The sequence below is a fragment of the Xiphophorus hellerii genome, chromosome 21 (genome assembly GCF_003331165.1).
Source record: "Xiphophorus hellerii strain 12219 chromosome 21, Xiphophorus_hellerii-4.1, whole genome shotgun sequence".
Taxonomy (NCBI): Eukaryota; Metazoa; Chordata; class Actinopteri; order Cyprinodontiformes; family Poeciliidae; genus Xiphophorus; species Xiphophorus hellerii.
The window spans coordinates 3,217,455-3,234,918 of NC_045692.1; the positions used below are offsets into that span (position 1 = coordinate 3,217,455).

Here is a 17,464-nt window from a genome sequence, read left to right on the forward strand (position 1 = left end):
AACCGGCAACCCACTGGGTGCAGGGAAACATCTACCACCATCACCCCCATCCATAGTCATGTATTCATAATTTCACAGCATAATCACTACCAAGCTGGAGAATTATGAATACTTCCTTTCAAGAAAGAACTCAAATCTGAGTTTAGATGAGCTGGATTAACTTTTCAAGAACTAAACAACATCAACAAGATGTACGTCATTCCAGCCACCATGATTACTTTTTCAAATCAGACTCCATGTACGTGGCTCTTCCTTTTTAACTTTGTCTGTCGGTGCAGCAGCTGAACCAGACTTTAAAAGATTGCACAGTCTTGCTCACTGTCGTGGCTAATGGGTGTTTCTAATGGAGCTGAGCCATTGTTAACTAAATTTGCTTCACCTTTGCCTCCCCAGCAGTGACAGGCCAATATTTGCGCTGTGAAAAAGGTCGCTCAGCTGCAGCCCAGGGACACGGGTTTGCAGGGAGACTATTCAATACAGAGATGGATCTCTAAAGAAAGTCAAATCACCTGGAGCTGCCGAAGAAACATTACACCTCTACCTTTTCCTACTGTTTCCTGTGCATGTATGCGTGTGTGTGCGTGTGCGTGCGCAGGTGGGTGGGCGGGTGCGTCGGTGGAGAAGCAGCGGGGCAGTTGCTATGGCGATAAAGTATTTGCACTTCAGCTGCAGAATGATAGCATCGTCTCTAGAGGAAGGCGACTTCGAGGCTTGTAATTGGGCAAAGGCTTTCTCTGAGGAGCAGCGAACAAGGCAACAAGACACAACCCCGAAAGATCCTTGCATCTCCCCCCCTGAGGACGGACGAGTTGCTAAATCCGGCGCAGAGACGGCCTAATCAGTATAGAGTGGCATAGGTTTCAGACTTCAGGATTGCAGTACAGTGAGCAGAGAGGGAGGGATACCTGCACAGAGGATCGGTGGACAGTAAACAGAGACGCTCTCAGGTCAGTCTATAGAACATATACAATGCTGAGCTGGAAACGTGCAAGGCTATTCCTGTCCTTCTCCAGCCAGTTTTGGCTTTCAAGCAGTGATCTCTAATTACATCCATTGTTGTTTTCATCGCGGAGAACCCGGACCAAACCAAAAACTACCAGAAGTAAACACGTACAACCCACATGCATTATGCATTCTGCGTCAGGCCTGCTTTCAAACGAGCACGCGTTCAAACAAATGGCACACCCTCGGCGAGCGACGCCCCAGAATACAGCAGCACCGGGGAGCAACACAGAGCCTGGCCTCTGGTCACAGCGGAGCAGGAGGTTAGTCAATGAAATCTGATCAGGAGTGTTTGGGCCGTGTTGGGCCTGAGGACCGGCACCGTGGTCATCACACAACGACAAGCAGGAGAAGTATGAGAGAGATTCACACACTAACCTGTCACCACTTAAACACATACTCTAAAAAAAAAAAAACTCTCATCTGTGTATTCCAGCAGGAGATCTTCATCCACCCCAAAGGAAAAAACACTAAGCCTCATCTAGTCTAGTTGGCTGGTTAGTTTCCTGCCAGGGACCATAGAGCCTAGTCCATACATTTTAAATAGGGTTGAGAATTGAGCAGATCACAAGTATTAATTAATTCAACCTGTTGGGCTGAATTAATTGCTGAGTCATTTTGTTGCGCAATTTAACATTTCTAAAATAAATTTGCTGAATGGAAACAGGCCAGTTTTTAAAAAGCTCATATTTCCATAGAAAGTTTTGGCACTAGGATGATGTGTTTCCTTTTTTTGGGGGGCGTATCAGAATTGGTTCACAAAACTGCAATAAAAACTTTTTCTTTGCCTCACATGAATCTGTCGCAACTGTGGCAGCTGGATGTTGCCACTGGCGGAAACCACGAAGAAGATGATGACAGGAAGTAGTGGGAGGATGATGGCACTGCATAGTTTTAATAACTTATCACATGAACAAACTTAATTATGTGTGATTTTAATTGCGTTTCTTATATAATGGGTGCAGCACCTCAACTCCGAAATTGTGTTTTTCAACATTATTGGGATATTAACAACGTTTTGCACACATTTGTAATGGAAACACAACTGTTGACTGCAACTTATGTAAAGAAGTCTGTTTGGATGTGAAGTCAAAACCGACAGTGGTAGGATTGTGTTGTAATGCGCTTCACCAACACATTCCTCTTTCATAATTTCTTTATTATTATTTTGAGCCGTCCATTCGTCCGGATTTACTGCATCAGAATTATGACACGCCTCACATCAGTGCTGTAAAAGTTGGATAAATGCTACATGACCGTTTGGACCACAGATGTTTTCTGAACTATCACATTAACTTTTTAGTTGGTGATGTGCTGTGGGTTTTTTGTTATTGCCACGATCATTTTTCCTCTAAGGAGGCACTTCCTCATTTCCTGTGCTCCCCTTTCACACCGAGGGTCTCATTGGGAGTGGAATCCATTCGATAAAGGAAATATGGTGGCAGGTTGACCAACTCATCACAGAGCCAACAAAAAGACACACTAACAACACCCCCAAAATCAATTTAACTGGTTGCCAATCAATTTTACCAATCAACCTTAAGCGTACGATCTACACAGAGACATCTGTAGAGGTTTAGGGTTAAAGCAGTGAGCGTCTCTCTGTGTGCGCCGACAGACTTCACCACAGCATCAACACATAGTCCAACATGTAGAGGCTGTAGTGCAATGCATTAAAAATACATTTGTTGGAAAGTCTTGTTACCTGAACCATGACTAGATCCACAACATTGATATGGGAATCAATAAATAAGCTTCAGTCTGGAAGCTCTACTTCCTGACTTTTTTTTTTTCCTTTTAGTTAGAAATAGATACGATTCAGACCAGGGGATAGTTGTGCTTCTTGTTTATTTCTGTGCAGCTCATTGCTCCTCGATGAGCCATCTGCCTGGAAAGTGAGTGATCACTGAGAGAAAGGACCTTTAAAGTCCATCGTATATCTCTTCCTGAGAGGAATTGAATCGGCACACGTTCAGCAGCACAGCCTCCTGTTAAAACACTCAGCCGGCTTTACACTCTAACCATGCTCTAATTAAAAACTTGACATTTAAGTTACTTTTTTTTTGTCTCATTTGGAAACGATGAAAAACTCCACTGGACCTTTAAGTAACATTAAGCTATGGTTTGAGTGATGAAAATATTTTCCTTGAGAAGGTTACACAAAATGACGTGATAATTTTGGCAGCAGATTTTAATCTAGTTTTAAATGTCATTTAAGTCGTTTCTAGCCAGGTTAGTTTATGTCTTCTTCTAGTCTCCATGGCTCAGTTCTTTGTCCGTTACAGAGCGAACACCTGCACTACAGCAGATGAAGCCTGTTGGTGTTTCACTCCGTTCTGCCATAACTCAAGAGCAACTAAATACTTGACCTTCTCAGACATTGCCTGTTGATAGAACAGTCCATCTTTTTGTGGTTGAGAACAATGACCTCAGAATTGCAGGACCTCCACCTTGACACTGTGAAGAGATTTGAATACCCAGATATGTGTATTCAAATCTCTTCATAGAGATTTGACCCATGGAGCAACGGCAAGCGATGGTCGCCTCATCACACAAGTTTCTTAGGAACTGAATGGGGAGAGAGTGTTGTTGCCTGCTGTGGGTCAAGCCCTGAACGACGGACATTGAGGTGACATTTAGGCAACAGTGACGACCGGGGCTAGGCTGGTGAAAACCAGAAAATTGTTCTACACTTCTCTTCATACAGAGGGTCTCGACTATTGCGAAACGATTGCTTCCTGGAGGAGTGGGCTATGTTGAAGTTTTAAACTTTCCCCAATCGCTAATGTTTGTCTGTGACGTATTTAATGTGCTAGTTCAACTCAACGCTATGAAGCTAATCAGAAGTCACCCGCACTGTAAACAACCATCCTCCACTGCGAAGAGAGAAGAGCCAATCAGAACGAGGCGACTGTTAATGTTAATTCCATATTTGGAGGCGTAGCCAACACGGACAGAACAGCTTTGTTCACTTCCTCCACTGCCATTGTTAAAACTACAGGCAGACAACAACTCTAAAGCAGCGCAGAAAATCTGTGTCATCATTCACAACTTCTCCTTCTGGCTGTTGATTGGCCTGGTAGAAAATCTACAGGAGGAATTCAAGCCAATGGGAAAACTCCCAAACAGAGCAATGAAGGGAGGCTAAAATCAGGTTGAATGAAGCAAGAAGGCAATGACCAGGCTAGACCTGGGATACTGACTGGGGTGTCATAACTTGCCTCAAGTCACATCGATTAGTTTTGTCTATTTTTCCCCAAAATATTCTTTCTGGGGCCAGGATGTATTAAATGTGGCGCTCTCAATAAGCAATAACCTGTTACAGAGAAACCTTCTTGCTGAAAATCTGATCACAGTTCAGTGGCTCCGCAGTGTTCCGGTGAGCAGCAGAAAATGTTCACCTTTGCAGAGCTATCCACGCTCAGTATGAAGGAAATATTAACACAGCAGGATTAATGTGAATTATTCAACTTGACTGCACTCATGCAGCAGCTCTGAAGGAACGCTCGACACTTGTGACGCCTTGTTGAAAGCTTTTCGGCAGCCGAGTCTTTGATTAACGCAGGGAGACGTCACCTTATTGCTTCCGAATCTAAACAGCTCAACCACTGAGCTGCTAGAGTACAGCCACAGTCACAAAAGAGGCTCCTTCTAGAGATGTCCCAGTCAAATCACGCACATTTAATCCAAGGACCCTGACACCGTTGACCCTGCCCATGAAAACTTGTATTAGATGTGCTTTTATTGATGCGCACGCTTCACTTTCTCCTCCCTCACGCCGCCGCCCTCATTGACCTCATCTTCTGCATGAGCTGAGCTAATGGAGGAATCGTGCCTTTGGGGCCCGCTCCGGCACGTTCACAGTCCGCTCACACGTCCAGAGATGGAAACAACATGAATGATTTGCATCCACGCCGCAGGAACGTGAGGAGGGGCAACACCTGTGTACGCCGAAACGGAGACGACCTTTAACTCCACACCTCCAGGGACGTTCTGCAAAGTAAGCAGCTCGGAAAAACAGCTTCCCCCAATCCTGATTGTCTCCAACTGGAGCTTACAGATCTTTTTGTCAGGGCAAAGAAAAAAAATACGTAAAAAAAAAAAAAAGTCTTTTACTTAAACGCGTTTCATCCAATTAATGAGGCAGAAATAATTGAATCTGTGCCCGGTAGCATTTTAATGTTCAGCAGATTGCTTCTTTAACTATCAGTAAAGACAGTAACATGACACGCAGCCGCAGCTTCGGGTCAAAACTGATACTAAACACTGAACATCATCATCTGAATACTGTCTGAAAAATGGCTTCTTAGGATATTTGGACTCATTCAACATTTTTTCCTTTGCGTTTTTTTTACATAAGAATTAAACTAAGACAAAACAAAATATCAAAGTGTTATATTTTTGTGTAATTTCTCAGCTCAAATACAGTAAATCAAGTTAAATTACCATATTCTTTGTCTTTCTCAGGCATATGCAGCAATAGTGTTTTATGCATTCATTGTTACATGAATTTTCTATTAATTTAGATCTTTTAAATTAATAACATTTTAAAATGTGCACCTTCCAGACACATTGTGCGATAAAATGATGCTATCAAGCAAATATGTTACCTTCAGTTGTTATAAAAATGCCCTATACATCAAATATGACTTAACAGAAATGTAACTTCAGAATTTAATGCCTTAAAATTGGGCCACTGTCTCTTTAAGAAACTCCTGCTCTTTCTGAAACTCCACCTTCAGGAAGTGATCACAACACGGCTCCTCTATTAGCCCTTTAGCGGCATTTTTTAACAGCTTTTTACTGTCAAGTAGCTCCTACAAAGAGCTCAGCTGATGCAAAGTTCCACCAGGTGTTTGCTAATTGCTGCTGGCTAGTCTGAAGGGGGGAACAGAAGCTCAGAGGCTCAGAAGCTTGGAAGCTGCAGCTCTGAGGAGCTGCGCCTCACTCCAAGAGTTTAACGTTTGCCTGCTGCTGTCCCAATGGAAAACCAAACTTTTTTAAGGTTTCAGCCACCTGACCCAAACAGTGACCATCAGGGTAAAAAAAATAATGCTGGAAACACCAGTGTCACTTTATCTAATTGAGAAACATTATCAACGTGAAAAGAAAGTAAAATCAACTCTTTAAGGTCAAATGTGCTGATGTGGACTAGTCAAAGTCAGTGCAATAAATATTGAGCTGTTTGGACAGCAGTCAAACCTAAAAGCCATGTTTCTGCTATCAAACATGGTAGTGGTAGCATCATGATGTGGGGATGTTTTGCCACCAGTAAAAATTAGTCATTGATTCTATTGGTTGGAACAATGGAGAGAGAATTTCAACTTCATATCATGAGATCCAGATGGATGTTCCTACAGAACGATGATCTCAGACACATCAAATCTCGATTCTGGAACACAATAAATGTCTTGGCAACTTGGGGACATTTACCCAAATATACGATGGTGGAATGTATATATATTCGGCAATTATGTGTAATTTTGACCCTAAGTAAATTCAAGAAAATTCACAATAAATGCAACCTTGCTGAGCCAATTCAAGATGTTTCTTGCTTTTCATTTTGCCCTGATAAAAAACTGTTGAGATGAATGTAGGACAAGCGGCTCCATCCAGTCAAACTGATCTGTGATCTGCAATGAAAGAATAATGGAACCCGAGAGAAGAATATTACTCATTAAGTATTAAAGTATTCCAGTTGCAAACTATTAATTTTGATAACTTTAACCTTAAATTGAATTTTGTTGTCATAGTGTCTCATAAGCATTTTAAAAGTGCTTTACTTGTTTTTAACATATTAGTTATTGCAAGGGAGTCAAAGCAACACAGTAACAAATTTTAAAGTAAGTAAATATAAATAACTTATCAGAGTCAGTAAAATTAGGTTGAAATTGAAATAAGTTCTTTAAGTGTCTTCTGTCTTTTTAACTCTCTGTTAAATATTACATGAATTTAAAATTCTAAAAGTTTATTTTTATCAGTCCAAGAACCACAAAAAAGATTAAACTAAGTAGTAGAAAGTTTTTTTTTTTAATAACGAGTGCAGGGAAATATATGCAACATGTCATTCTGAAACATTTCCATGAACAAATCCAAATTTGCAGACGAGTCTGCAGTTAAAAGTTGGCTGATTGAAACAAACTAAACAAGGTCACATATATGTTGCCACAATAGAAAAGATTATTAAGCAGCACAACAAAGACAGTTACTCAACTGATGCTTTACATGAGCTGCAGCTAAAACTGTGGAGCAAAGTGGGAATGTTGAGGAAGGGAAACCCGCAGGCAGTCCAGAAGACTTCAACGCGTCAGGGCGGAAAACTGAAAGCAATAAAGTTTACCAAGTGAGCTGGAATAAATCAGTTACCGGAAATGAGCTTTTCATCCAGAGAAGCCGAACGTAAACTACTGGGATCAAGTAAACACGAGACAACAAGGGTCCAGAGGGCTGAAGAGAAGCAGCCACGCACCCAGAGGATTTCTGCTTAAGCTCAGACAGACACACACGTACACCCCTGCGCATCCCCCCCCACACACACACACCTGTTTTAATCCATTGTAAAGTTGGCTGTGGGGAAAGAGCTCAACATGAGGCTCTATCAGCCACTGAACAGCAAAAGGAACCTGATCAACACATCAACTGAATAGATCTGTTTGGAATTCAAGGTGCAATTATTGTGAAAACCGTTTTACATATAAAAATCAGGATTTTTCTGTTCTTATTCATGAATTCACTTACTTTATTTACTATTAATTAAATGTATTTGCGCTACAATCATTTTAAATAGTTATCAGCTCTAAAGGAAAAGTGATTTTTATGTTGTTTATTACTTTTTTTAACACGTTAATATCAATCTTTATATTCATCAGTGATTTCTCTCCAGTGGAGCCTCATCAGAGCCGCTATCAGACAACAGCATGTTGAAACAAATAAATTATTAGCTCTGTGTTTTCGTGAAGGAATAAAAAGAAGAAGGAAACATAAACTCTGCTCTTACTTTGACTGTCAAATTTCCTGATGATAGTATCCAGGAAGGTGTTCTGCGGGGCCACATGGCCCCTCCGGACCGGCATCTTCGCAGCGGTGGCCGCCGGGACTTTTAAAGACTTTCCGGGTTCTTTGGATAAGATCACACCGAGTTTGGCTCTTCAAGCCCCGCTGAGCGCACGATGCTCACTGCGCTCCCCTCCACACCGGCAGCCGATCTGGATGGGAGGAGAAGGGAGGCAAAGTTTCCCGGGTGTTCAGGTGGGCACTGACTCCTGAATGTTTTGGGAGTAAAAAAAAATAAATATATATATAATTTTAAAAAAATCTGAGAGTTCTGGAAAGAAGGCGCGCTGTGACGCGCGGAGGATCGAGCGGCTTCCAGCCTCCAGGCCGGGAGCGGGGCGGCTGTCCGTCTCTGGTCCGCCGATGCTTCTCTCACACCCGGAGGAGCGCAGCGCGGCGCTCATCCTGCGCGTCAGCCCGCTGCTTGGAGGCGGACTGGGCGAGTTCTCTGATGATCACCGTTGGAGCCATAGTTGGAGGCGCTGGGCTGCGCGTTTCTATTTATTTCTCTCTCACTCCCTCACTCACTCCACCTCCTATTTCTTCTCTTTGTTTTACCTCTGAAGCTCCTGGTGTTTGGCAGCAGAGGGGGGGGAAAAGAGCGGAGTGATCATTAAAGGAAAACAGCTGCGAGCAGGTCGACAGCTTGAATCGTCCTGCATGTGTGTGTGTGGGGGTGTGTGTGGGGGTGTGTGTATATATGTGTGTGTGTGTGTGTTTTAGAAGGTGTTCAGTGGATCTCTCCTCCTCCTCGCTGTGCGCGCTGCCGGATGACTTCAACTCCCCTGGTGTCTAGCTGCGCCTCTTTTTTTAACCCTTTGCGCATCGAAGCGGAGCCACCACACACCTATGGTGATGGACAGGAAGCCACGCGCGCGCTCAGCTGTCCTGGTAACATCTTAGGCCCCAAAACAACACAACAGGAATTCATTTGAATAGTTTAAAAATAACCTCCTTCGCGTGTCATTATGCAGCTTTGGAATGATAGAAAAGAGGCCGGATCTGAAGCCCGCTCAGGTGGGACTGAAGGCCCGGGTTGGCGCAGCTGCCAGGCAGATCAGATAGGACGGATTCCTCCTCCACCACCCGCAGCAGCAGGTTGGAGACGGACGCCTGACGTTACCAGGTGTTCCGCAGCGCCACCTGCCTTCATTCTTAAAGCCGCAAAACGTGCAGTTTACGCACAAGCCACCTCCCCGGTTTCTCCCCTCTATTGTACTGCCCTGCTCCGCTCTGTGCCATGCATGCTCTCAAATGTAGAGGGGGAAAAAACAACAAAAAGGTTTTTATCTTTCACGAAAATGAGAGAAAAGGATAAAGCACCTGCGCAAAAACGAAGCGTCTCCTTCTCCGTTGCGCCAGATTTTTTTTTTTTTTTTGTGGTTTTATTGCGGGTTTTGTGCGGCGCGGCTTTCACCTGCTTTCATCGGGGGCTGGACGGGGATTCACCACTCAGCCTGCTGAGCTACGTCACACCGCCGGGGTTCCCCCCTTCCGTCACGCTGGAGATGATGCGTTCAAGTAAAGTGGGAAATTATTGCTGTGCGTTTAGATGAGGCGCATTGACAGAATGAAACGGTTCTGCTTTCCCTTCAGTGCATCCTGAATCTGACTGAGATGTTAACTCCCACACAGACCGTATCTTAGTCTATTCCTTTTGTTTGTTCCGTTTTCACTCCTGTGATCGGACTCGGAAGGACTGGCGGGACGTGACGAACTGCTGCCAGGCAGAAAGACCATCCATCAAAGTGTGACATTTTGGTGCGTATTAAAAATGCATCAGTCGGTGATCCTGTTACAGCGAGCGGCGAAAAACCAGCGGGAGTCGGCTGGACAGCTTCCCCTCCTTCCAACTGCCTTATTTAGTCAGGAAAGGAGAAAAGCAGGGAGGGAAGGATGGAGGAGGAGAGAGAAAACGAGGAGGAAAAGAAAAAATATGGTTTATTTTCAAAGAATGGACGGATCCAAGGTTGTAACGCTTGTTTTTTGTTCACACCGTCTGCACACATGAGTAACGGTCCCCACAGATCCTTGATGTGCTCTTGCTACTTTTCACTATCCACATAAAAATTCTTAAAGCTGCCAACTTTCATAAGTGGAGAACAAAAACAGCAGATTGTGTTGAACCTGAATGGACAAAAAAAGTGGGACTCAGACAGGCGACTGGTGTATTTTGTTCTTGGCCTTTTAAAGACTATAAAAAAAAAACAATGACACAGAAAGAGAAATTATGGGTTTTGTTTTTATTTATTGCTAAAGTCTCTCTTTGAACCTAGATCTTCTAAAACAGATCTAGGTTCAAACCAGGGACATGACGGCCATTTTGTCAAATATCAGGTGGTGACAACTTTGAAGCACACAGTATGTCGTCACTGTTTCTATAATGTGTGTATACTGGGATCAACAGTGTGAAATTTACTTTTTTCCCCCCATTTACATTTGTCATGAAGACACTGTCATTGACTTTTTTTTCTTACTCATCACTCAATGAATTAAGGGATGAAATTTTCTACGCACAGAATATCAGTGCTCAATAATTATCTGAATTAATCAGAAAGTTGGTTGAGCTTCCACTGCTTGCGATGAGGTTGGAGTTAAAGTCCGAAATAAAATAAAGAATTAAGTTTGGTGATGGATATTAAATAATAAACTAAAAAGCAACTTGCAATGATGCTACAACAACACAGGACTGTGATGTCCAAACTTTGTCATGTGGGCCAAAAGAAATTCAAAAGTATCCACGGGCCAAAAAAAAAAATACATCTAAAAATTACAAAAAAAGTTTGTTTGTTTTCACACTTCTCAACAACATGCTAGGCAAACAATTTCAATTGAAGAAGTAATCTTTTTGTAATAAAGAAAAGTTGAAATCATTGTCCATTCAAAATCTAGAGTTTTTCCCATTACTAAAGAAAATGTGTCCAGTTTGTAAAATTCATTCTAACGCAGATGAAAAAGAAATAAAGAAAAATATTGAAACAATTCTGAGAAATAACAGGATTTGGCTCACCAGCTCTTTAAAAATGCTTTCTAGCTCAAGGGAGGTTTAATAATTTACATCAGAGTAGATTTGGGTTCTCCAAATTTTGTTTCTCACTAAAAGTCAGTTGAGAAATGTGGTTCTATTTACTACGAAACTAAAGAGAAAGCTAAAAGTGTGATTATTAAAAGACAAATACCTTGTGTTGTGATAAAAATGTTCAATTTTAATTGTCAGTAATAAGTTTGCTTTAATCAAAGGAAGAAAAAAAAAAACATCTTCATCTGCATCACCCAACTGTTCAGCCTGGCCATACAGAAACAGCCAAGGGGCAACGGATGGCCCTCGTGCCGCACTTTGGACACCCTGCACGAGATGAAAAGAACAGGAGCACCAAAACGAAAGACCAGGAAGAGCGTAGCAGACTGATGGATCTAGTGAGTGAAGAAAGATAAAAGAGAGCTTAAACGCTGACAAAAGGAACCAGAAGAGCTGATTACAGGTGAGTGGATGCAGCTGGGGAAGGGAGCAGGTAGAGGCAAATGATTAACAGCTGAGAGGGAGAGGAGAATAACAAGCTGAGGGGGCAGAAAAGCAAAGACAATGAGAAATAAACCTATAGAAACAGTAAACAGAAAGAAACACAAATTTAATGAAACAAATCAAAAACACAAACAGCAAGAATGAACTGAACCAGTAAGATATGAGGAAATAAACAATGACATGATGATAATAAAAGTCTAAACGTGAACATATCTCCTTGCATGGAGCCGCTCAGATCATGTTTTATTAATTCCATCTGTATGCTGATGACACCATGGTTTATGTTCAGGCTCTTGGTTGGGTTCACACTGCTATCAGTCAGCTTCAAATGTCACTCTGTTACATTACGTTGCTCCTGAATCCAAAGATGACCAAAGTTATGATCATCTCAGAAGGAAAATAACAGGAAAATTATTTAATGGGCGTCAGCAGCTCTGCACAGCTTCTGTTACCTCAGAACACCAGCAGACTGGAGGTGAAGCGCAGGTACTGTGCTGCGTGAGGGATAGGTGCACTTCACTTTATAGATAGAAAAAAAAACATACGTAGAAATGTTGAAGTAGAATATCAAGACATTCGCCAGAAAGTTGAAGGTTGGGGGAAACAGGAGGCTTTCAAAATGTAGAAAGATTCCAACCAAGTACATCAACAAATTAGTTACAAAGTGGCTAAAGAACAAAAAAAGTGAATGTTTTGCAGCGGTCACCATGAAGCCCTGATCTCAGTTCAATGGAAAATTTGTAGTTGGAGCTTAAAGGTCTGTGTGTGAGCAAGGCAGCCTGTGAACTCAGTTAAACCAGTTCAGTTAGGATGAATGGAGTAATTCAAATTTATGAAAAGCAGGAAAAGTTTAGACTCACTTAATGCAAGACGGTAAGAAAAAAAGGCTGTTTTGTTACGAACATGTCTGGCTTCTCATTGGTCAGATCCTCCTATTACTTCCTGCTCTCCTCCCTGTTACCACCATCATGATGGTTTCCTCTTGTTCTATTTTGCTTTTATGTTGTTCTTATTGGGGGGGTTTTTTCTTGAAATTTTCACTTTTGTCTTTAAATTCTGCCTGCTTCCTGTCTGTCTGTGTTCTTCACCTCTAAAATCCATCACAGCTCCATGACACACTACCTACTAGTAAATGAGAAAATGCTGAGTCACTCAATATTTCGAATTTCCTCATGTCAGTGACTAGTCATGACAATCAATGAAAAACGGAGGACAAGGAGAATAACTTCCAGAATAAAATTTTTTTATTGATAAGCTCAACAGTTGGAAACAAGAAGACTGAAGGCAGACATAAGGCACTCATGAAACATCTCTTAATGTGTAAACAGGTCATACTTGGATCAAACTATAAACACACAGTAGAAAGAGACTGTACAGGCAGAAGAAGCTGCAAAGCAAGAACTTGAAACTACGACTGAAACTACGTGGCGCAGTGTGTCCTTCAAGAACCGCTTTCACTCGTCTGTCCATCCATCTGCTCATCCTGGAAACATCCATTTATCACAGAGCTGGCTGTCAGAATGCTGCTTCGCTCGGCATGGGGTTCAGACTGTTCCCACTCTACCTGACACACACTCATCCACACACGCGCACACACTTGAGCCACAAACTCAGCTCAGCGTCTGGATACGTCGCCTCCTGTGAAGAGAGGAAACAGGGAAGTGATGCAGGCTGGCTTTGCTGCTTCACACACACACAAAAAAACATTTCCATCCTACAGATTATAACATGATTTCCTACAGTTTCTGTTTTGTAGAGCTGAAGGACTTGAAGGACACATTGAGGTTAAGGTTAGGATTAAGAATGTACTGGTACTGGGTGTGATTAGTGGGGGTTTTGGGAGCAGGCATAAGTCAATATGAAGTCCTAATATGAGTAGGAATACACACACGTGCTTCTATAGGAAATGAGACATAAAGTGTTTTATTTGTCATTATGTTTCCAGAAAATAACAAAACTGCAGTAGTACCCTCATTGATAAAGAAATTAATAAAACAATAATGCTGCAGTGGTAAGGGCAAAATATGGCCTAAAACTGGTGATGCTTGGACCTTTTGGTGACAGAAAAACATAAATTATGGTTTGGGTTAGGTTTACACTCAAAGGTGGTTAGATTTGAGTTTCAGATCAAGGTTAGGCTGGAGAAATTAAAGGAAGTCAATACAAGTCCACACAAATAGAGTGATACAAGTCTGTGTGTGTGTGCGTGCGTTTGTGTGTGAGCAATAACAGCTCTGGAAAAAGTTAAGAGCCCACTGCCCACTGCACTGAACCTCATTGAAAACCTCCTGGTTTTCCCACCAAATATTGATTTCTGAACTCTTCCTGAGTTCAAACATTAGTATTGTTGTTTCTAAATGAACATGAACTTGTTTTCTTTGCATTATTTGAGGTCTGAAAACACTGCATCTTTTGTTGTTATTTTGACCATTTCTCATTTACTGCAAATAAATACTAAATTTCTGCTTAAAATCAGAGACACTGATCATTTTCACTGGTCTCTTCATTTTTTCCAGAGCTGTACATGTGCTCTCATTTTTGCGCATGTGTGTGTGTGTGTGTGTGTGCGTGTGTGGGGGGGCGTGTGTGTGTGTGTGTGTGCATTAGAGACGGATTGTCCCTAAAAGTGAAGCCGTCAGGCGTAATGTGTGCAGCAGAGTCGCTGTGGGAGATGGAGAGTGATGCTTTCCAATTAACTAACGCAATTAACCAGGTTGATTAATGGATTAACATGCAACTCCTTCAGAGGTCAGAGCTCTGCTTTCACTATTCAGGAGCATCAAAGGTTAACGCCTGTTTAACCGAGACTTTAGTGGATGTGCTTCTACTACATATGTGAAAATACTAGTGACTGTATGTTTCTGTTTGAGCCCAGAGTCACTGACTGGATAATTGGACTGAAACATGAGTGGAGTTATATAATTATTGAGTAGTAATTAAGTCTTTGAAAAGTTTCAAAAAGAAAAATCAATATTGTAGTTTTTTTATTTCAAATGACATTTTACCTAGCTTCTTCGTGTGGCAATCTGACACACCTCTACTAAACAGTTCGTTTTACATTTTTCTTAGATATTTTCTGTATTAGTCTAAATGGGTTTTTATTAACAAATACATCAAATTTATGCACAAAAAATTAAAACTTAATACTTCAGTTACATTATTATCTAGGAAATTATTTTGTCACCAGTTTCTTTGTAACCTCCCATGACAAGATTTTTTTTTTTTTTTAACTCAGCTTTAATTTCTCTTTCTTCAAAAAAATGAGGAAAAGGCATAATTAATGTGGCTTTATGAAGAACAATGGTCTGCAAGAGAACATCTCTGACCTTTCCCTTTTGTTTGAAAAGCATGTTGTTGGCTAGAAGTCAGCACTGTGAACTCATCTGTCTTTTTGTGTACAGTCTTAGCATATGCCTCATTTTCATACCGACATGAGAGACAGATATGCAAATCCCCCCGGCCCAGTGTTCCTCACCATGGCAGCTGGTGCACTCGCAGCTGGTAATGACTGGTAGGAAGACCTGCTCACTTTCTCCGCTCGCACACTGCAGGTTGAGGAAGCGGACCGGTTCCACCAGGTCCAGCTTGTAGCTGCAGCACTCGCACTCTGAGCGGAGGTGGGGCTCCTGCATGTGGAGAGGAGGGAGAAAAGCAGCAGAAAAGAGAGAGAAAGAAGGTAGTAAAATGAGAACCAGACTGAAACAGAGGACCCTTGTTTTGTAGCTAAAAGTGATGTCACGCTAGCTTTTCTTGCTATGAATGGTGGCACAAGTGAAAATGTGTTTTACTATTCTCTAAACATTAAGAAATAGAGCAAATTTAGATAGATATAGATAGATAGAAAGATAGATAAGCTAGACCACTAGCTAGTTAGAAAGAGATAGTTAGCTGGATAGATAAGCTACATACTGTAGCTGCCCACGTAGCAGACCGACCTGGCCCGGATCTGGCATTCTGCTGGCACATCTGGCAAACCTCTGGCACGGCAAACTGGATGTCAACTACACCCGGGCCAGGTCTGGCAATGATGGCACAGTTCACACAAGGCATGCAAGACGTGGGCCAGATCTGTCCATGCCAAATACAGGCCAGTTCTGGAAGTAGTTATGTCACCCATGTGGCAGACAATTCATTTTCTCATAAGGCTAAAAGTGGTGAAAATATTAAGAAACATTTGTACATTTACCAGATGAAAGGACTTTTAACTAAGAGAATAACAGTTAAATAACAACTATTATTAACTATTGTTATTATTATTATTAGTAACTATTATTAACTATAATAATAGTTATATATATATATTAAGTGTTGGAACTGCGCTAGCTGGAAGCTCTGGGACTAGCTGAAGGCTAAGGGACCTTGTCGCCGGAATCGGATGCAGCATGTGGACTCTTCTTGGGGCTGAGATTGATGGAGGCGCAGAGAGGCATGACACTATTGGCCCTCATTTACTGAAATTGCGTGCCAAGGTTTTGCCAGCATCAGAAAAAAGCCTTGTAATAAAGCTGCCTCTTTTTTTCTGGTGCTTCTTCAGCTAACTTTCAAGACATGACACGATTACATTGTCGACTAACTGATGTTCCATGAAAGCCAGCGTCCATCCAGCAGAACAGCCCAAGGTTTTAGTCACGTCATTGAAAACCTTTTTGCTCAGACTTGGAAGCCATTTCAAATAGTTGTCCCTCAACTTTTGCCCAGATTTGGTCGACAACCCGTTCTTGTGTCTCTTTCAGGTAGTTAAGACAGCAACATGTCTTAGACTCTCTGATGCCTCTACACATCAATGACTTCACAAAAAGCCGTATTGTGTCTTTTCTCTCTTTTTATATGACTTTCTCAAATCTTTAATTTCATGCCTCATCGTTATAAGTTCCTGGATGATACTGATAACAGGTTGCAACAAAGAGCTGAATCCTAAACCCATCCTGAGCAACTCTATGAGGTCTTCCTCATCCAAGGAAGATGCAACCACCGATATCAGATTTTACAAAAACAAAAACATTTTAAATATTTCTGCACACTCAGCCTGAATGTTCTCTTTAATCCCCATAGCCTGGGGAAAGGCCTGAGAAACCATGTTTCCAAATATGGCTTTTAAGTCTCCATATTTGTACTGCCGGTTCTTAATTAAGTCCAAAACGAGATCTGACAAGACCTCCGTTAGATAGTGGAGCAGATATTTTGTCCTCTCTCTGATGCTCTCATCTAGGTGTCCCCATGTCGAATCCAAATCTTCCTCTGGGATTTGGTGGATAAATTCTTCAATCGCAGGAATTACATAGTCTTCGACTAAAACCTGGATATCTCCCCTTAGTAAATCTATGACAGCCATTTTGTTACATTGGACTCAGATCTACCACTCGAACTGACTTGGAACGTGTAGAATTTTACCAAAAGGAGTTATAGAAACCCCGCCCACGTGTTACACAACAAAGCGGTACGTGACACGTAATAAGACGCAGATGATGTCCGACATCCAGGTAGTTTTAGTCAGGCTCTCCCTGTCCATTGTCAAGAAAACTGGCATAGGGTGTGAGATCTTTTCGGGTGCATGCAGAAAAGGTGTATAGAAGCCTGAGAGAAAAATACAGCAATCCTGTGATTTGATTATAATAAGAATTAATTGTATATGTATGATATAGGATATAAGTAATCACTGAATAACATTCTGAAATGTATGTCTGAGTAATGATCTGTAACAACAACAATTTATGTCTGATGATTTATAATAAGTGAAAGATGTGATTTATTGTTAATGAATATCAAAAGCTGTGATGATTTGAAATCAATTTCATAGTAATACAGGATAGATGTGTTTAATGAATAGTAACAGATAATATAGTGAGTTAGAGAAAGAAGAGGAATTTATGGGTGAGGTCCTGATAA

General features: G+C 41.6%; 2 protein-coding genes across 2 annotated transcripts in view; both read right to left on the bottom strand.

Annotated features, from left to right (window-relative positions):
• kcnh2b (potassium voltage-gated channel, subfamily H (eag-related), member 2b) overlaps positions 1-10,232 on the bottom strand; it is a 220,332-nt gene extending 210,100 nt beyond the window's left edge. The window contains exon 1 of the mRNA XM_032551180.1: positions 8,000-10,232. Within this exon, the coding sequence (XP_032407071.1) occupies positions 8,000-8,075 (76 nt within the window). The 5' untranslated portion in view covers positions 8,076-10,232. The remainder of the gene's footprint in view (positions 1-7,999) is intronic.
• Positions 10,233-12,800: 2,568 nt separating this feature from the next.
• Positions 12,801-17,464, bottom strand: part of sspo (SCO-spondin) — an 82,905-nt gene continuing 78,241 nt past the window's right edge. Inside the window, exons 114-115 of the mRNA XM_032552126.1 lie at positions 15,054-15,204; positions 12,801-13,216 (exon numbers count right to left, since the gene is read on the bottom strand). Coding sequence (XP_032408017.1) covers positions 13,194-13,216; positions 15,054-15,204 — 174 coding nt within the window. The 3' untranslated portion in view covers positions 12,801-13,193. The remainder of the gene's footprint in view (positions 13,217-15,053; positions 15,205-17,464) is intronic.